The 21,594-nt window shown below is 35.9% G+C and overlaps 1 protein-coding gene across 1 annotated transcript in view; it reads right to left on the bottom strand.

Annotated features, from left to right (window-relative positions):
• LOC118735696 (semaphorin-1A) overlaps window positions 1–21,594 on the bottom strand; it is a 620,249-nt gene that overhangs the window by 40,920 nt on the left and 557,735 nt on the right. Inside the window, 4 exon segments of the mRNA XM_036465613.1 lie at window positions 8,538–8,683; window positions 16,720–16,800; window positions 17,028–17,149; window positions 17,553–17,694. Of these exon segments, the coding sequence (XP_036321506.1) occupies window positions 8,538–8,683; window positions 16,720–16,800; window positions 17,028–17,149; window positions 17,553–17,694 (491 nt within the window).

Below are 21,594 nucleotides of genomic sequence, written 5' to 3'. Positions count from 1 at the left end.
GCTGTTTTTTGTCGTTTTGCAGCATTTCATATGCCACCTTCATAGACATAACATTTTGGCGGAAGTCTTAAATTATAAAAAAAAAATTGAATAATTTCGGAAGAACTGATTTTTTTTTGCGAGGTAACCTAATGCTTATGTATGTCCATTTATGTATGTATGTATGTAGATATGTAGGTATTTCTCTAGTGTGTTTGCACAAAGTTAAAATTATGAAAGCGCAATTTAAACTAGAAAAACACAAACACACAAACAAGTACACAAAGCCCAAGCGCACACTCACACCAATATGCAACAACATTAGAAAAAAGCCCCACGCATTCATTCAAACTCTCCAGCAAAATAATGCTTTATTCAGCACAGTAACGGAGTTAGATGCGAGAGCAGCCATTTCAAGTGCCACCCGTCTAGAAATGAAAGATGGAAGGCAAACGCAGAAAAAAGAAAACCCAACAAAAAATTAAGAAAATGCGAGCAAAACAAATTGATGAATGAGTGTGAGAGCGCAACGAGTAGTAGTTTAGTGGGTTTTATGCAGCTTTTCACCGGCTGTGTTTGGCTGGTTTGGTCGATGCGGCACAATTCCTTGCGTACATAAAAAAAACAAAAAAAAAACTTTTGACATCCATAAATCTTACACAAGTGCGAATGTGCATGACACAAACCGACAATCATACTTTCTAGGAGTGCGAAAATACTAACATAAATAAGTACAAATATATACGCGATATGCGCATAACGAGTGCATAACTGTGCCACTGTGCATCGGTGTTGTTGCACTTTGTGGCATTCAACATTAAAAACGTTTATGTGCAACGCATGTCGGGCTGTTACTCAGGCAATGGTTTGCAAACGAACTCGTTCGCAATTTTATTTATGCCTGTGTGTGTGCGTGTCGTAATTTTTTGTATGTGTGCTGCGCTGTGCTGTGCTGTACGTACTGTGCGCTTGTCGTATGTTGCACACATAAAATAAGTAAATTACGAGCTACTTAAAATTTTCTGCGCACCGACTACAAGTATAACACACTTATTTATGTATGTATATATATGTACATAAATAGCCACATGCACATATATTTATGTGCGTATGCGTGATTGCAACATTAAGTGGCACATTGGTGCGTTGCCGCCATATAGAACACACTTTTAGCGTCGCCGTTTGCCGTCATCGTCTAAAGATGTTTTTCAAACGTGAAAGTAGCAACGAAGTGGATGATGGCGGCAGTGATGCGAAAGGCGAATGCAGGTGAAAGGTAGGTAAATTCGTAAAGATATATATAAGGGAAGGAGCAAAGTTGATGGTCAATAAATACACGAAACATATAAACATATGCATGTATACGCATACACTTAATCAGCCAACTGCTGTGGCACTTGATGTTTATGAGCAATTTTTGGCAAAATTAAATATTTTAGTTTGTTAACTCTTAATAGAAGAATAAACTTTTTATATGTCTGTATATATCTGTAACACTCGGGATAGTACAACGACTTAAGTTTACGGCAGCAATTGATAAATTTAAAACATAATTTTCATAATTCAGTTACACGTGGCACCGCCAACATTAACGGCCATATTATTGAGAGTCCGAATATTTCGGAATAAGGTGGTGCAACAATATTTAACAATCAAAATTATAAAAACACCGCATTGTTGAGGAAGAAATTTTCTACATAATTGCACTAGAAATCGTTATGCTATGTAAGTCTAATCGCGTAATGAATTGCTATCGCCTTCCTTTAAGTTTGATCAAACGTTTGGATGCTCATACGTACACATGTACAAACATACAAAATCAATGGTAAGTCCTAGCTATGTACCTCAAAACTTGCACTTTATTGCACTAAAATTTAATGGGCTAAAATCCTGCATACTGAATTTTTTTTAATTTTTTTCTAAAGAGTGTAATTAACAAGTACAAAATTTGTATGAAAATTTGCCGCATATTCTTTAGTTTTGTACAAGGTTTTAAACTTTGGGAAAAAACTTGGTATGCAGTTTTGTAGCCCATTTAATTCTAGTTCGCAAGTTTCAAGCTGCTAAAAAATTCCGTTGTATTATTGCAAGTTTTTCACTAGCAGTGTTCCCCATATAAAAGAAAATTGTCGAACATACATGCATACTTTGTATGGAAAAAACGTGAAACACCTTCAACCAAAAAACTTCTCAAAAATCTACGGGGTTTTTTAACAACTGAACCTTGCACTTCATTAGACTAGAATTAAATGGGCTACAAAGCTGCATACCAAGATTTTTTCTAAATATCTTTTTCGGATTATAAAGTTGGAAATTTCGGTGGGAATTTGTTGAATTTTTATAATTTTTGTATAAAGTTTGAAATGTAAATTTATACGGTATTTGTTGTACACCCAGCTAGACTTTTATAAAAAAAAAAAATAAACATTAAATAACAAAAGACAAATATCCAAAACTGGTAAAAATATCGCACTCCTTTAATTTTGTGAGCAACTAAATGTACATGGCGTATGAGTAACGTATTTTCTGTCACTTGAAGTGGTACTTGGCGTATGAGTTACTCAGATGAGATGAGAACGTTACTCAAACGCATGTACAAACGTTCGATTTTAACATTCCGTGATAAATGGTAGATCCATTATGGATCCGCTATTTATAATTTTTTAAATTTAACACCCGAAAAGCCACCAGTGAATTTTCGAGCAAAAATGTAGGACTTGAAAAAAAAAAATTGTCCTGCATCTCGGAATAGCCATATTGAAATTTTAAATTTTGATACCAAATTTGAATCAGTAACCCCAAAAACACCCAGAGTGTAAAGTTTTAAATAAAAATGTTGAACTTAAAAAAAAATCGTGATACATATATCTTGGATCCACCATTTTGAGTTTTTAAAATCGATTATTGGGTTTTGTAAATTTTTTTTAATGATATTAGGTATTTGTCGCTTTGTAAGCTTGATGAATTGCATCATTTCTACTGAAGCCGCCAAATTCAATTACCAAAATCGCCGCATTGCTTTTAAATGAGCCAAAGTGCATTAATATTTTCAGGTGTAAAAATATACCCCAAATCTATATAACTTCTTAATGGTGAAAATGACGCTACATAGTTCCGGTCGTTCTATAGGAATAAATGATATAAGTCAGATACTTTTACATGAAACGCTTGCGTGCAGAATAAAGAATAAATTTAAAGCTATATATTGTACGCTTGCATGTTGCAAGAAAAGACGCTCTCGCCGTCGCGTTGCCACCAAGTAAAAGATAATCTACACAAATCGGTGACTCCAAGCATATAATATCTAATTTGGCGTGGAATTGCAGGCGAAATTTCCGGTTTGTGCTATTGCGACGGCATCAGAACCTTTCTACAAACAAAAGTGTGCAAGTATGAAACCAACGACAAGTACATACACCCACTGCAGCAATGCCAAACTACAACACAAATTCCCGCTCACGAGCACACACACACACAAATGCCATTTAGCGACTTACACTTGTAAGTGTGGATATGGACCTTGGTTCGGCACGTCACCTCAAAACTGTTAAAGTTATGTATTTTATTTAAAATAGTTTGACCCGCAGCAACGCCCGCGGTGCGCTTAGTTAGTTGTTGTCTGTTAGTTGTTCCAACGCCAACGGTTAGTGGCAGTGTTGCATCAACAAACCATAATCATAATCATAATGATCATTGTCGAACGTGCAGTTGTTATAGCAAACACACGTAGTTTTATAGCAGTCAATTTGTGCATGTTGTTGTTAGTGCATGTCTTAAATACTGTTGGCTTTGTATTTGTATGTATTCATGTTTGTACATACGCACATAGTTCCTGCCGCCACTGCTGTTGTGTAATAATATTTAGATTGCAGCAACAGCGGCAACGCAGGCAATGGCAAAACTAACACTGATCAACGACGATGACAACGACAACAATTTCATAGCCACTCGCCCGATGGTACGTGACCGACATCCGGCCACGGCGAACTCGTGCAAGTGCACACATATACATAAATACAGTGGCGGAAAAGTAAATACTGACACTACATTTTAACAAAAAAACATGTACGTCCGAATTTCAATCTATGTACGAGGGTGAAGAAAACTTTTAAAAGTTTTTTAAAAATTTCAAACTTTTTAGCATTTAAAAAAAAAAAAAATCGGTATGCAGTTTTGTAGCCAATTAAGTTTTAATGCATAAAGTACAAGTTTGAAATAGCTAGGACTAATCGATGATTTTTGGCAATTTTTTGTTTAGCAAACGGTGTCAAGCTTTTTATTTCATATAAAGAATGTATGTGCTAAAATTTTTTTGTATAGACGAAACTGCACGATACCGCCAGCAAAAAAAAAATCAAGCATGGACTACAAAACTGCATACATCAATGTTTTTTTTCTTTGTTTTATGTCTGAATAAAAAGTTGTAAATTTTGAAGATTTGAAATTGGTGCGAATTTTTATACGACTTGTACGAAGTTTGAAATTTTGACTTACAGTTGGAAGCAGAAATTAGTACATGGTGATTTAAATGTTTGCAAAGTTTTTAAAGTTAAAATTTTTTCTAATGTTTTCATAAAAAATAAGGTTCATGCTTTAACCAAAACCATGTAAAACAAACTATCAAACTTTGTACAAAGTTTAGAAAAATTAAAAAAAAATTAGCATTTTTTTTTTTTTTAACTGAATTTTTAGATTTTTTTGGGTATGAAATTTTGTATCTCAGTAAATTTTAGTATAAAAAGGTCAAGTTTTAAGCGACTGCGAAGTCGCGTTCAGTTTTAATATTTTTTTTTTTGCTGACGGCTTTTTGCACTTTTTTCCATACAAGCATGAATTTATTATGGAAGAAAATGCGTAAGACCGTTTGCAAAGAAAAAAAAAAACAAAAAAAACCATCGCCAATTTTTATAAATTGCACTAAATTTGTATCAGCCGTCAGCAAAAAAAAAAAATATTAATCAGAGCAAAAAGCTCACAATTTCAATGATTTTTTTTAGTTTTTCTAAGGTCTGTATAAAGCTTAAAAGTTTGACTTATATGGTTTTGTTTAAAGCGTGAACCATATCTTAATAAAAAAAAATAACAAACAAATTTTAACTATAAAACCCTTGCAAATATTCAACAAAAATTAGCTTGTACTACTTTTTGCTTCCCACTGTATATGTTTTTTTTTTGAAGTTAGCTATACTTTTATAAAAAACTTGCGTCCCTATCCATTTGCCTGCCACCGTGCTTAGAAATAACCACACAATCGCTCGCACGCCCGCGTAGTGTGCATATCATACAACAAGCACCACTATATAACCACATCGCGCACACGCACACATGAATGGTAAACAAAAAGTCAATTTCGCTTCCTAAATGTCAGCTAAAAAGTCAACGCCGGATGTTATGTAAACGAAGTTGACGACATTTTGCAAGGACTCGTCCGAAATGATTTCGGGGCAGAGTATACGTAAAGCCAGGAAGGCGGGATGTACGATTACATTGGCATAGAAGTTCCTCTACATGTACCGAATTGTAAAATACCTAATTTGTGGTAAATTTGTATATTTACGTATGTATGTATGTACATTAAGGTGTCCATGAAAATTTGTTTGGTTGCTTTTAGTGGTTTGTCACGCTGGTGATAAGTGATTAGAAAATTTTATCATTTTGCAATCTTAATCTTAACGTTAATCTTCTTTTTAATTTCGAATTATAGCCCAACGATCCATTCGCTTTTACAATTCATCGATGTTTGAATTTACAGCCAACGGAGCGCAATGAAGTAGCATAGAAAAGGGAAACCCCATTCTGGCACCATGAAACAGAGGGTTCTAAACAGTGATCGGCCTTAAAAAAAATTCTGTGTGGTAGAATCTGGAAAAAAATGTGGTAGATTTCAAAAAAATGTGGTAGATCTCTGAGTTTGAATCAAAATTTGTACAAAAATTAAAAAAGATTCTGCAAGGCTTCTCCTAACTGGCAAACTTTTTAATTAGATGAAAGATTGAAGTTGCTAAGAATTGCGTTGCCAAAACGGCAATTTTTTTCCTTGACAGTTTAAAGCAGTTCCGTCCATATTAAGATATTTTTCGAACACATTTTAAAAGATTTCTGCAACCTTGCGGAGTCTTGCCAGCTTTTCTTTTTATCACATCACGAAGTAGCGAACAAATGTGACACGTTCCAGAAACAGCTAATTGGGATTTGCCGATTTTGACAATTCTCAAGGAAAAGTAAACAACGCCCAGCGTTCGGACTACTGAAACTCGATTCAGGAGTAAATGACTCGAAAAATCGGAGCAAAAACGAAATTTTCGTAGCAGATTAATATTTTTTATTAAATAGTATAGTATTGAAACGGAGTGCTTGTAAATCAGCTTAATCTCTAAATAGTAATCGAACCAAACTTTCCATGAATAAATTTATAATTTTGTGGTAGAAGTCCGATCACTGGTTCTAAACTGATCACTGGAAAATTTTTGGAACCTCTGTACGAACTTATTGACGGTAAACTAAACTTAGTGACAAAAAAAGGAGAGACGTAATGAGTCTCTAATATGGCACCACAATGGGCCTGTGGTGGCCTAAGTGTGTCCTTTTCCAGTGCAGTATGAGGAAAGCAAGGATAACCTAACCAAACCTAGTGATAAAATACTCAGCTAGCCGTGGACATGGCATTCGTACTTACCAGAAGGAGATTTACAATCTCAATTATACCTTACCTAGCAGAGCTCATTTGAGTGGACTCAAAGAGTGAAGAAAAGAGTGAGTACACGCGCAAGTACATAAAACTGTTAGCCATTCGAAAGTCTTTTATACCGATATTGGCTTAAAGAAATCACTTTTGCATGCACATTCCCCTAAGGAATAAGTGGGATTGCATCTGTGATTCGCAGTAGAACAGCAGAACTAGAAATCATGTTTTAGGCTTTCAAATTTCCGACAGAGACGGCCCTATTGAGAAAGTAGCCGATTAGTTCCGCGTCACAGTGACCACGTTATGAAAAATCCACATATAATTATTTGCATAGCAAAGCGTCAAACAGGATCTTGAGGGCCCCAAAATTGGTCTCACAAGTTCTGATCTACCTCTCGGCCAGCTCGGAATCTTGCAACCTCAAACACATGTAAATATACACTCACTTGGTGGTATTGCCAAATTTCAGTATATCGCACAGTGAGAGGCTACCGTACTCTGAAATATTCTGGTTGGCCAATTGTCTTCTTCTTTAGCCTCACTCTTGAAAATGTTCAACTGTCTCCTTTGAGTCTGGTTCCCTGCAGCTGCAGTAAAATCTGTTGAAAGGTATGCCAATCCTTACAAAATTAAGTTTTATAATTTTTTTAGCGTTTCTATCTAAGGTGCTATCCATAATATCATATCAACTATTCATAATACGACAGCTGAGTTGAAGATGGACCTATCTCGGTAGCCGGTTCGAAAATGACATTTTCAATAACGCCATATTTCAGAATTTGGTTGAAGAACGCCCTATTTCAGAATTCGATAAAAAACCGGGCGTTTTTGAACCAAATTCTGAGATGGAGCGCTCTTCAGCCAAATTCTGAAGTTGGGTGTTCTTGAGCCATTTTCTGAGATAGCGTGTTTTCGAACCGGCTACAGAGATATGCCGATCTTCCACTCAGCAGTCGATACACTTTTAGGGTTTTTGTATTGAGATAAGTACTATCGGAGCCGACGCTCTCTGTGACTTAGGACCTTCATAAGTCTCGTGAAGACCACTTCAGCTGAGCAATAAAGCCATATCAAAGGCCTGATATCTATCTCGTGACTTAAAAATATAAAATTCCACCTACACCACTTTAAACGGCCGGTCAAATCTCTGCAAAATAGGCCAATGTGAGCTACAAAATCCACTTGAATACGGCGCAACCGAGATCTCAGACGGTGCAGTCGCATCTAAAAGGCGAATCCCTCTGATGAAAGCGGAACAAACTGCGAGACCTGTAGTGCAAACACCGGACGTTCTGCGCCCTCATTTATTAAGCAAGCCCAGAAAAGAGCGTTTAATGAGCTTGCTTGATAGACGCAGGGTCAGCTTGATAAACTATGGCAGAGCCAAAACTGATGCGCATCATTTGGCTATCTTAAAAATCAGAAAGGAAGTAGGTAAGCTTAATAATAAAGGTGCTAGAGGACATTCAGTTCGATTACTGGTGTGACTCCGTAGCTATGTAACCTTATACAGGCACAAGGTAACTCTGCTAGGCGAACGGCACCCTTTCTCCACCACTCATGACACAAATTGTTTACAAAAAATCAAAACCTATATACTCACCATACCTAAAAGGAGAGACTGGGCCGATACAAGTCATAATATCCGCACCCTTGGCACGGGTTATAGTCGCCCTATAGCCATTTTACTTTTTATACATTCTGGAACACCCTAATGTACATACATATATGGGATATGCTCTTAAATGTACAGCTAGTTTGCCTGCAAGCGCTTTTATAGTAATAGGTAGCATCCTGTTTTGTTCTTATTATTGTTTTTTGTTTTTTTTTTTTACCAGTATGGTGTGTATAAAATAGCTTCCTCGGTACTTACATTGTGCTCGTTCTGACCAAAATTGGCTGACCGAAAAACGCCGGCACGTTCTCATCCATTAGCGAATGTGTTTTGATGAAATTCAGCGTTGGTTCCGGCAGTGTACGTGAATCATTGTGGCAGGAACCAGGACGCGGTTCGGGTACCTGTAATGGCAAAGAATATACTTTAGTTTGTATGTAATGCAGTTAGGAATGTTTGACAAAAGTTGGTGTGTGTGTAGATTTTTGTGATGTTACTGACGATGACTGTGCATTTATTTCTTTTACTTGTCTTATTTTTAATCTTCATTTCGGTGAACGCTTCATATGAAGAAGGCGGGAAAAACACTAATACATACAAACTAAAAAAATAATATCAAAAGCTGTTTCATAATAATGTTGTGTTGCTCATATAACTAAGCAGGTTGTCTGTCAAGAACAAAGATCAACAATATTAACCAATTTCAAACAACGGCCAATGTGGAAGCTAAACATTTACGACTTCAAAATGCTAGCTATTTTGTGGTCATAGAACTGGCTAGCGTAATCATATATGTATACATATAATGGATACCATACCCTTGAGGTAATCGTCATCAGACGCTCTTGGAGGTTAAAGTTACAAGGCAGTATTTATGTTAGCATTTGTGTGAAATTTTCTAGGATAAAACCGGCAGGAAAGAGTTCTAAGCTTAGACAGCTAGAGAGATATAAATACAGTAAGCACTGCGACCGGTGGGTCTATCGTATCCTCAGCTCATCAAAGCACTGTATCTTGCCCTAAAGACTCTACAAATTTCAAAAGAGATCCCGCGCGTAGGGTATGTATGTACTCTTCTATATAATATCCTATGCACCTTTACCCTCTCCTTGAAATGGTCCACACTTCAGGAGGATGTACAGTCATGTTTCTTTGGCGGAGTCACAAAAGCGACAGAACCCTGGGTTATGCAAGCGGCCTCTGTAATAATTTTTAGTCTTTGCTTGAGAAGGTTTATATGAGTAGTCTGTATTGTTCACGGCTAAGGCATATTAGGCTTCGCTATACACCCCAGGAACAATAAGAATTCTACCACGAAAAATTAAGGAACCATAAGTGCCGCCTGACTATAAATTAATCTAAGGATCCCTTCACTTGGATACTTCCTGCGACTAATGGCCAAAACTTACGCCTGCAAGATGTTTGGGAAGGTTCTGAAGAGCACTGAATGCTTCACTCTACGTACGCCTGCTCCAATATCCTCAAGGGTCGTAGAGACATCTTCACAATAAACACACTCCAGGTCGCCTTGATGGACATATCGAGTTTTAGGCCTAGAAGTGAAGTGGTTTTCTTTTGGAAATTCCCCAGATAGCGTCGTCAGATACATTTTTGATTTTGGCTCCAGCTTACGGGTGAACAACTATTTCTCTAAACCTACTCAAACAGCTTTTCCAGTTAGCATGTCTCTACTGTAGGAAGCTCAAACTCTGTTCAGCCCTAATACTAAGCCTGACACTTGAACTCCGGGTGTTCGATGGAGGAACTTGACGACGTTTTCTCCTCTATAGACAAAGGCAACTTAAGAACTCATACCCTTAGGGCTTTGCAAGTATAGAGGGAAAGTTACTCTGGTGGTCAGCCGATTTCTCTAAAGTTAGGCGAAAAGCAGACGACTCTTTAATAAAGTCCATAGAATTTAGTTACCCTCGGAATGCGAACTTCATATAATGAGACTAGGAAACTACAATTCCGAGATGAACAATGCTGAGAGAGGTGCATGGCAAATTTTTTGCAAAAACATCGAAGGATGTTATGAATCCATCATAAGACCTTATTTTCTTGGAACAAATAAAGGTACTAGCGATAAATTGTGCTTTGAAAAACGAAAACTCTATTTTCCATGTGACCCAGCTCAAGAAACAGGCTTTGGTTGGGTGCGTGAGATTGCGGTGGCCTTGAGTGACTTTTTGGATAAGCGTTGCCTTGTTTGGGCGAGCGACTTTGGAGATATCGCACAATTGGCCGGCTTCCATCCTCGCAAGATGTGTACCGGCTTGGTGTATTATATCGACTTGGAGAGTGTTCAGGATGTATATGTGTCCAATTAGTCTAAATAAGTTTTTACTAAAAACACCCCAGAGAGGCTGACTGCACAACATGTGAAAAGCAGAGATGTGTACTTGTGAAGGTACTTTCGAATAGTTGCTTATACTAATGAAGTTGCACTTATCATAAGAGTTCGGTTCCTGCATAATCTGTATGATCTAAACCAGGGATACTAGAACTCTGTAACTAAGTGGTACGCAGACATTGGACTCGCCGTAAATCTTAGTAGAATAAAACTTATTTTGTTCACTAGGACTTCTTTCTTAATTTTGGGCGTTCCGCCTGAATTTTGTGAAAGAGTCCATTGTCTGAGCTTAACTCCGGATAGTAAGCTGCCGCGGAAGCCCTACAATGAACAAAAAGGCATTCGACGCATTAGTAAGAGATGAGGCCTCGCTTTTGTGGATAAAAGTTTGCGCGTATGGAAATTTTCTAAAGGCCACCTGCAGGCTTAAAGGAAATAGGTGCTGTTATGATACAATGTAAGGTGTGACAGAAATTTCTGTAGGCAGACTTGATGCTCTAGGATGGTTAGGTTACGGTGGTTGCCACTCTACACAGACCGGCAGAGAGACCTACTTAGGCCCATTTGACCCATTGTGATGCCACTTTATACGGTCTTTTGTTCCTTTACCTTAGTTTCCCATATGATAGAACCATCGTGTAATATTAACTTATCGTTCATTAAAAATAGCAAGTCTTGGCCTTGCCAGAGCCGGCCAGTGGCAGAGATAGTGTCCTACACTCTCCATCTCCTCCTATAAATATATCTCCAGTGTCTTGTAAATATAAAGACAACTATGCTAACAATGAGGTGGCCGATTTGGCCAGAGCTGTTTTGTAACGGAACAAGTTGGTTCTTTTTCCTCTCGTTCGTTGGCCAATTCAATGAAAATAGAAAATAGAGATCAGTCGCTACATACTCGAAGACAGAGGGACGCCTGTATCGAGCACAGAGTTTTCTGAGCGTAGTTAAGTTACCCCTCGCAAACTCCTCTGCCACGCAGTTGACGGTATTCCACTGTGCGCGGATGCTCATGATGCCCTAGGATAGTACGCCGTTATCATTTTTGTTGACGAGATTCTGCAATGTTGAGTTAAACGCGGCTGAACGCTGGCTTAATCCCAACACTCAACACGGGCAATGTGTGAGTATTGTGGAATAATTACTGAAGGCTCCAAAACTAACACAGAACTAGGATTTGGTGTCTATATCGCTTGGGGAATATGCCTTCGTATTCCAATGTGAGGTATTTGCAATAATCAGGGTCTGTAGTGGCTGCCAAACTGCACTCAAGATATTAACCAGCCCTCTAACTACATATTTTCAAACTGGTTCAGCAACGAAAGACTTGACTAAAGGAAAACATAAACAACTTGTCTTAACCTGAGCGCCATGTCACTCAACAGTATTTACCACGACATCTGACTATTTGGCTAGGGAAGGCTCAGGCCATGTATTCCACGGCCACCACAGCCGCCGCCAGAAACTGGGTTAACATTTCGTTCAACGATGACTGCGAGGCTTCGAGGAGCAGGTGGGAAAACCTCATGTTGGCCTCGATTTCAGAGGGTCTTGATAGATACTGGCATTTTTTGAGCAGACAACTTCTGGTACCATTGACGGGACACTTCTCGTGGCACAAATACATGACCGTGATCGGCAAACATGACAACAAAAGTGTAAAGCGATTGTAACAGAACAGTTTCGGAAGACGCAGAACCTGTTATATCTGGGTTGCTTCCGCTCGATCTCTTGGCAAAGGAAGCGGTTGGAAAAAGAAAAGCTAAGCACGAGGGAAATTAAATTCTCCACTGCTTATTGAGACAAAATAGTGGCAAACGAGGTCGGATAGTGCAACACAAGGCTGCGGAGGTAGATTTGAGTCCTACCTCCACCGTTTTGGGCATCAAAGTAATCCACACTGAGACTACTGTCATCCTGATAAAATTGCACATGCGGAGCACGTCGTCTTTACATGTACTCGGTTCAGCACTCAGAATAGGAAATTTGTTGAACACTACGGCAGCGTAGTTACACGCGGAACACTAATCCCAATGGTAGTGCAAAGCCAATACGCTTTGAAGGATTTTGAAGCCACTTCTGCCTTAGTGATACAGCCACTGCGCAATAGCTAGCAAATGAGGCACAGGAAAGAACAATAAGCGAGGTAAAAAGTAGCCACGTTATATTATCGGGCTCAGGGCAGATAAAAATCCCATTTTTCTTGAAAAGAAAGTCACGGTATGAAGAGCACGAGCCTCTCACCTAATCGAATAAGCAGCAATAAATAACCAATGGGGTGGGTAGGTTTAATACCAAACCAAGGCCAACTGTGGGTGGAATAATGTGAAAAGTAACGGATGCTTTAGTGAGTTAAAATCTCAAACTGAGTTTTGGCTTTCGATGTTTCATCCTCTAAAAAACAAAACACATGACAACCCCTTTTACCTGCCTGCCTTGATGTGGATGAAACGGTGGAATACTTTTTTCTTTCTGACCCACTAGATTTACGTACACACCCATAGTAACTGAGTAAATAAATTTCTGATACTTTCCGATGATACATTATTTTTTTTTTTATTTGGTGTAAGTACGTACTTATATTCACTGTACATATATTCACTAATTGGCCACTTAAATAATCCAAAGTAGTACGACACAAATGTGCTACAGACGCGATTAAGCACATGTTTATGTAGTCGCATTAAAAGTCAATCACGATTAAATGAATTTTAATTTGCGCGCATTTCAGTCAAAAACATACATGAACTCAGACAGTTTGGTTATGCGCAAGTAGGGAAGTGTGCGACTGCGACATCAACTGCGGTTTGTGGCATATCAATAAAAATGAATGGTTAAGCGCTTGCGGATGAGGCCAATTTAATTGAATGTATGCATATATGTAAATACATATACTATATTCAGAAATAAAGCGACGCAGTTGACACAGTCACACATACGATATATACGATGTACATATGGTACATTAGGTTGAATAACTCCCGTTACAAAAATAAACATGGGTACTATTTTTTTCATCGAAATTATAAAATCTATTATATTTAAAGTCCACCGCCAAAATATTTCGAAAAACTTTAAGATTTACGTAAGCTGCACACATTTGAAAATACCTCCAACAATCGATCGAGAGGTCCGAGTTTGAAACCTGGGGCAGCGGATTTTTTTCTTTTATTGTATTAACATTTTTTTTTCTTTAGATATTACTGTTTAAAAAAAATAAAAAAATAAAAATTTAATTTTTTAGTTTTATTTAATTTTTTCTACCTCAATTTAAAATGTCTTTTAATGTTTGGATTTAATTGTTTCAAAGAGTAAGAATATTTTTTTAAATTTCATTTTTAGGAACTTATTTTATTACTTTAATTTTCAAATAATTTTTTTCCCCTTTTTCAGTTTAATTTCGTCTTAATTTTTAGATTTCATTTAAAAAATAATGATATTCTTTTGCAACCTTTTTATACCTTTCATGAGCATGAAATGGTATTATAACTTTGGTCCGATGTTTGTAAGTACCAGAACAAAAAGAGATAGACCCATTAAAATGTATACTTATATGATCAGAACGTCGAGCTGAGTTGATTTAACCATGTCCGTCTGTCCGTCTGTCCGTCTGTCCGTCTGTCCGTCTGTCCGTCTGTTTGTATGCAATCTAGTCTATCAGTTTTCGAGATATCCGTATCAAATTTGGTATGTGGGTGTATTTTTATAATGTATTAATCATTTGTCGGAACCGGAAGAATCGGACCACTATAACATATAGCTCCCATACAACTGATTGTTCAGATATGAGATTTTTCGTTATAACTTCTCCATTTATGCAGCTACGAACATGAAATTTTGCAGTACTTGCACCCATTATCAACAGAATACTTACAGTGAAAATTACAAAGATCGGGTCACTATAACCTATAGCCCCCATACAACTGATTGTTCAGATATAAAATTTTTCGTTATAACTCCTCCATTTATATCGCTAGGAACATGAAATTCCGCACTGTTTTCAATAATTATCAACAGAAAACTTACAGTGAAAATTAAAAAGATCGGGTAACTATAACCTATAGCTCCCATACAACTGATTGTTCAGATATGAGATTTTTCGTTATAATTCATCCATTTATGTAGCTAGGACCATGAAATTTCGCGCTGTTTTCACTCATTATCAACAGAAGACTTACAGTGAATATAACAAAGATCGGGTCACTATAACCTGCAGACCCCATACAACTGATTGTTCAGATATGAGGTCTTTTATCATAACTCCTCCATTTATGCAGCTAGGAACATGAAATTTCGCACCACTTTCACTCATAATTTACAGAATACTTACAGTGAATATAACAAGGATCGGATGACTACAACATATATCTTCCATACATCTGATTGTTCAGATATGGGATTTTACGGTAAAACTCCTTTATTTGAACAGCTAAAACCGATAAATTTCGTAAGATATTTTATAAATAATAATACAAAGTCTACTGAGAAAATCATCAAAATCTATGCTGTATAAGCTTTATCTCCTATAGCACTGATTGTTCAGATACCAGTTTTTGCCATATATCTCCTTTATGTAGGAAACTAAACCCAATAAATTGTGTTACCGGTTTACATACCGATCACAAAGCAGTGAAAATCACTTAGATTGGTGCGATATAAAGTATATCTTCCATACCTCTGATTGTTTAGATGCGATTTTTTATATAAGTATGTAACTCCTCTATCGATGTATGCAGATGTATTCAAAAGCAGTAATCTGTCAAAGTAAAATTTGCCGATGTTCATGAAAGGTATGAAGCCTTCGGCATAGCCGAAGACAGCGCTGCTCTTACTTGTTCTGTTTTTATTTTAAATAGTTTTTCTTTTGTTAATATCATTTTCTTTCAATTTTTAAATTGTATTGTTTTAAAAAAGAAAATAGATTTTTACTTCATTTAACTTTCAGGATCTTATTTTGTTTTTATATTTTCGGTGCCTTTTTTAAATGTCATATAATTTGTATGTATTTAGATGCTATTTTCTTATTTTCTTCGAATTCAATTGTTGGATTTGATTGTTTATTTTTGTTATTTTTTTCAATTTAGTTTCCGTTTAATGTTTACGTGCTATTGTTTTAAAAGAATTGTTTTTCAATTCCAATTAAGTTTTAGGAACTAATCTTATCTTTTTCGTTTTCTAAATAAATTTTTTTCTTTTTTGTTAATTATTGTTTTATTATTTTTAGATTGTATTTAAAAAACAATAATATTTTTTATAATTTCATTTAATTTTTAAAAACTTTTTTTTTATTGTTTTCCTTTTTTTAATTTAATTATTTTTATTTTGTTAACTTTTAATTTTTAGATTTTATTTTAAAATAAAAATATTTTCTTCTTATTTAATTTAATTTTCAGCATATTATTTTATTTGATTTACATTTTTTGTCTTCTTTTAATTAAATTTTTAGATACATATTTTTTATTTAATTATAATTCTAATTAATCTAAATTTTAAATTTTATATTTTATTGTTTTAAGGAGGCATGCAATTTTCATTGTAATTTAATTTAATTAAAAAAATAATTATTTATTTTTTTTTGGTCATTTTAATTATATATGTATGTTTTTTTAATTCAATTCAATTCAATTTAATTCAATTTAAATTGAATTCAGTTTAAAAAAACTGCTAAAAGGCGAGTAGCATAACGTTAAGACCTTCTCGGTAGCAGATCTTCCAATAACTTTTCCGAAAGATGAAAAGGACTGTGGTGAGTTGAGATACAGCTGTCAGAATTGCCCTCTAAGCTTAATAGAAAAAGTCTGCGTAAAAGTATTTAAAACTTTTATCAACGTAATCAAAATAATGATATTTTTTTGAGGTATTTTTAAATCGGCCTAGCTCACGTAAATGCTTATATTTTTTCGAAATATTATGGTGGGTGTCATAAAATCAAATATATTTTGGTAATACACCCTAATGTACATATCAGGGTATGTAAGTGGATCAACAAAAATACTGAAAAGTGTGGCATTTTAATTGCAAAAATAATGAAAAATTTGAGAAAAAATTGTCGGCGTATTTAAAATATCTACATACACACATACAAACCTTGGCATTATTGACAGGCAACCAATTTGAGTTAATGCTGCTCTGCTCCTTAAAGTTGCCCTCGAATGTGTCGGCAATTTTCTGCAAATGGAAAGCAAAATAAAAATATTTGCGCGTAAATATGTATGTAAGTGTGTTTGTATATGAAATTAAATTAAACACGAATTCGGCAAGGCGGAAAATCAATAAAATTGCTAGTAGGGGAAGTAATAGCGAGCGCCCGAAATGTTTACAGACAGAGGAGGCGCTCGCCCCTAAAAGCATAGCATGGGTGGTGAGTGGTAGGGTGTAAGAGAAAGCCAACTTACCTGCAATGAAAATGCACAAACTGCTGAGCCGGGAATTGAATTTGTTGGCGTATTAAAAACGCCATAAATCAATTTGGCGCTTGTGTGGCCATAGTGTCCTTCGACGAGATTGCTGGCCGATTCTGTGTTGGCAACAAAGTAAATTTTACGTTGTTGTTGGTTGTCAAATAGCAGATGGGGTGTGTGTGTACCCCAGTAGTAGTAGTGCCAGAGCCAATATCATCGATGGCGATCGCGAAAGTAAAGAAATAAATAATGAATAAAATGAATTGCATGAATTTAAAAAAAAAAAGTTTTCAATGGTGGCATATTAAAAAAAAAAAATGGTTTTGTAGGCATAAACGCGTGAATTGCTGCCAGTTGCCATTACATAAGCAAAAAAAAAGCTTACAAAAATCTCTAAAATTCTAAACATTAATTTTAATGTCACTGCAAATGTCGTAGGAGGCGGCAATTCACGCACATGGAAAGTGTCGAAAGTGATTACAATAAAAAATTACTCTACGTATAAACATATTTACTTACGTATCTCATTGAAATAGAATGGATATTCGCCTGGTATTGAGCAGTTGAGGCGCGATTTCAGGAATGATGTCCAGCGATTGCGAAAACGATGCGGCCCACCCTTGTCCCATTTGCAGACACGCGCCACGCGTGAGTAAATTGCCTAAATTTGGTGAAATGACAAATTCACAAAATAAAAAGAAAAATTTTTAAAATTATGTGAATCGAAAACGCGAAATGTAAATCATGGTCCAAAATACTATTTACTCTCTACACAAAAGCACTGCCATACGCATTACAATCAGAGTTGAAATGTCGCGATGAAATGTGTGCGTTGGCGTGAACGCAATAAGGGTAGCTGCTGCAGCGCTGCACGGTGTAATGGGTGGGAACAAAAAGTGGCAAAAAAAAAAAGAAATACTTGGAAAAATCACTCCATCACTTTTTTATTAGAAACTATACAAAATTTTCAAAATTTAATTGAAATTTAAATACTACTTATATGGCCTATTCCAAATTTCAATTTCGAGTAAATTTCCCGGATTAAATTAGACACGCACACAAATAATTTAAGTTTTATTAAAATGATTTTTTTTCTGTCAATTTCCATACAAAATTCTAAGAATTAAAATCATTTTTCACTTAAATTGCTTTCGTAAAATTGGCTGTTAGAGCTCGAAATCAAGTTGTGGAAGTTTGTGAAAATCCGTACACTTAATTATACAGTGGTTGACATGGTGATTTTTTTATTTTCAGAATTTTTTTAAGAAAAATTTTTTGATAATTTTTTATTAAAATATTTTTTATTCTTTAACCAAAACCATTGTTTCCAAACCATTTGCAGTTCTACAGCCTATAAAATTTTAGTAAATATGTATAAATAAGTGTAGGTTTAAAGCAGCCTTTAGAAAAAAGAAGATTGCCTCTATGAAAAGTTTCTCGGTGTAAAAGTGACGAAAAAACGAAGAAGATTTCATAGAGATTCCTTATTGATTTTATGTGGAAATTCGTATTGGTTTTATTTATAAGAATATCTTTTAAAAAATCATAAAGAAAATCTGCTAGAATGCATCATTTAAAAAGAAACGCTTCTTAATTTTATGAAATGTTTTCGCGAATTCATTGAAAAGTAGCACTTCTTAATTGTATGCGAATTAATTTAAATTTCACATTACTAAACAGAATAGTATCGGTAAGGCGATCACCGTAGCCGAATAGGTAGAACTGTAAACTGTCATTTATCAGAAGGTCCCGGATTTGAGGACAGGTCAGCGCAGAGTGTTCGTTTTCATAAGTGTAGCATTTATTGAAAAGATAATTCCACATTCTTTGTGAAGAAAACCAATATTGATAAACCCATAATGCAATTTCGATGACTCTCATTTCTTAATAATTCTTTTGAGACAGTAGAATATCGGCTGACTGCCAAAGCCCATGCTTCAACTGAACATTCTTCGACCTATTAAAAAGTGCTCTAGAAAAAAGGAACATAACATTAATTCCAAGAAACCCAAATTGGTACTGCTCACGTGCAAGTGCAAAATGCCATTTGAAATGCATCGGTGCAATTTTTGATAGAAGGCTTGATCGTAACATTAGGGACCTTCTTTAAACGGCCGTAACCACAATGTGCGCCTTAGACGCGGTTGTGGCGAAAAGATGGTAAATGAGGCTGCGTGTAGTACACAACGGTCGTTTGACTGTGTCATTTTTATGAATTCACTGTCTGGATGCCAGAGGATATTAGACAAATCTACGTACAAATAATATTTTCTCTACACTCTGCAAGGTTCTAGACTTTTTCTCAATTTTTTCTTCCTGCAGACTTATAATACCGTGAAATAGTACTATCCTCATACGTGAAAAAAAATGCGCGTTACTAAGGTTCAATGGTAGTAAATCTGCGTTTTTATTGTTTCACTACTCCGCCAGAATCTTTTTTAAAAGACCTTAAAATTTCAGTTAGAACACAGCATTAAAAAGTGTCATAAATATATAAGTTGAATGATATAGACATAAGGGCGTAAATTGAAAGACGAATATCTGGAGAATCTAAAAATATATATTTTTATAACAATTGTTGCAGAAAAACATTTAAACTCCTCAAGGATATTGAAGGACAAAAATTTTAAAACAATTTCACATTCCTTTGCGTGGATTGTTATGAAAAAATGTATATTCCTTAAATCTCCTGGAATTCTTCTTTCATTTGATATCCATATGTCTACGTTACATACTTTTATAGGTTCATGATAATTTTAACCCGTTGACTCGTAATAGAAACCTTGAGCTCCTTAAAAAAAAATTCTGATGTGATGGTGAAAAAATTAAAAATGCAGATTTACTAATCCGTTTGGTTTCTTTTTGGAAGTACTGTATGTATATTGAAAACAGCGCACAGCTGGAGAGCTTTAGGTTCAGACACTCGACAGCGGATTTTAGCGAGTCCAATATTCTGCATTCAAAAAGTTCACCACCAGAATTTCCGAGAGGGGCGAATCGGAAAACTGCTGAGATCTAGACGCAAAATCTTTAGACTTTTTTACTGATGGAACACTGGTTAAAAACAACGTGGGCAGAGGAATTCACTTGAAGGAGCCTTCACTAACTTACCAGTCCACACTGCGCTTTATACGAGCAGGGCAGCAATCGCCGACTTAGATCGAGCTACGATCAACTACCTAAATAATGGAGGAAATCCAATTGAACATATTTATGTACAAATGAAATGACAAATCAGGCCCGCTTCAATGAAATGGCTATACTGCAAACGACTTTTGTCTCGTAGTAGATGCAGCTGCTGAGGCGCGCGTCAGTAAATCTAACCCTAACATATTTTTAATTTTTCGATTCCCAAGCCATTTTATACTTTTAATATTATTTTGCCCCGCATTATGTAGGCTCGTTACACTGTGCGGCGCTATATTGAAACTTGCTACAATAAAAATATGAGCATCATTAACGACGATTGATGCGATTGCGGTTTATGCGGTAAACGTGCAGCGGCTGGAACACAAGTAGAGAGATCGGTAGATTGACAGGCATGATGGGGCACTTTACTGTAAAGCTATAAAGGAATGTAGAGGCGTGGTGAATGGAGAAATATTTGAAAAAGCAATTGTCGTAATGAATTGTTAAAATAAAAAGTTTTTGAAAAATGTGATATATTAAAAGTTAGACTTTAAGTTGCAAAATCTTCAATTGCTTCTGGTGCTTGCGAAAAGAAGCATGCGAAGTGTAAAAAAATCACATTTTTGGGGTAGAGAATACAATTTTTTTTTTAAGTTGAATAAAATGCGGGCTGAGTTGCTGCGCCTTTTTTAGCGACAAGGAAAAACTCAAAGTTAGTTTAGAGATTTTAAAGGAATTTAGTTTTTCGTCAGTCAGTATTTGGTTCAAAAGTCACTGTAAAATTTAATTCAAAATAAAGCAACAGAGTCCAGAAAAATTTCCTTAGTAAATAAAAACTGAACTTGAAGGGGTGATGGGCGATGATTGCAGTGGAAAGCATCTGGATCAAAAAAAAAAAAATTAAAAAAAAATAACGGCATCTGCATTTATTAAGTCAGTTAAATGGCACTAAGGTGTTTAAGGTCTGGTTGCATTTTCAAAGTTTAGTACGGCAACTGGCTTTTGGGATGATAACTGCAATTTGATAACATACCAGACAACGAGGTTGATAGGCATTGAGTCACATTGTAAATTATAATAAATAATTAATAAATTATTAATATCCAAACTTTTCATTAAAATTTGTGTCATTTAATATCCACTGGAAATTTGGAATAAGGCAGAAACTACTTGAAAGCTATAGAGCGAAGCCCATTAGGTTACATTGGAGCGTAAGGCCGAGGCCAAGTAATTAGCGGCAAATCGGTGAGCAGCTGAGTGGCTGAGCCGCTCAAAATTAAAACATATTGTGGCGAATACTGCGGCAACACAAAGCGAACAACGAGAAATAGGCAGAATGTTCGAAGAATGACGTAGAATGTTCCACAAAGAGAAACGTCAAGTTGGATGAACACTGCGAACAGCGAGAGAAAGAGAATGAGCGATAAACTTC

Source organism: Rhagoletis pomonella, unplaced genomic scaffold (genome assembly GCF_013731165.1).
Source record: "Rhagoletis pomonella isolate Grant_MI unplaced genomic scaffold, Rhpom_1.0 Rhpom_scaffold_00003, whole genome shotgun sequence".
NCBI lineage: Eukaryota > Metazoa > Arthropoda > Insecta > Diptera > Tephritidae > Rhagoletis > Rhagoletis pomonella.
This window is presented reverse-complemented; position numbering and strand designations above follow the sequence as displayed.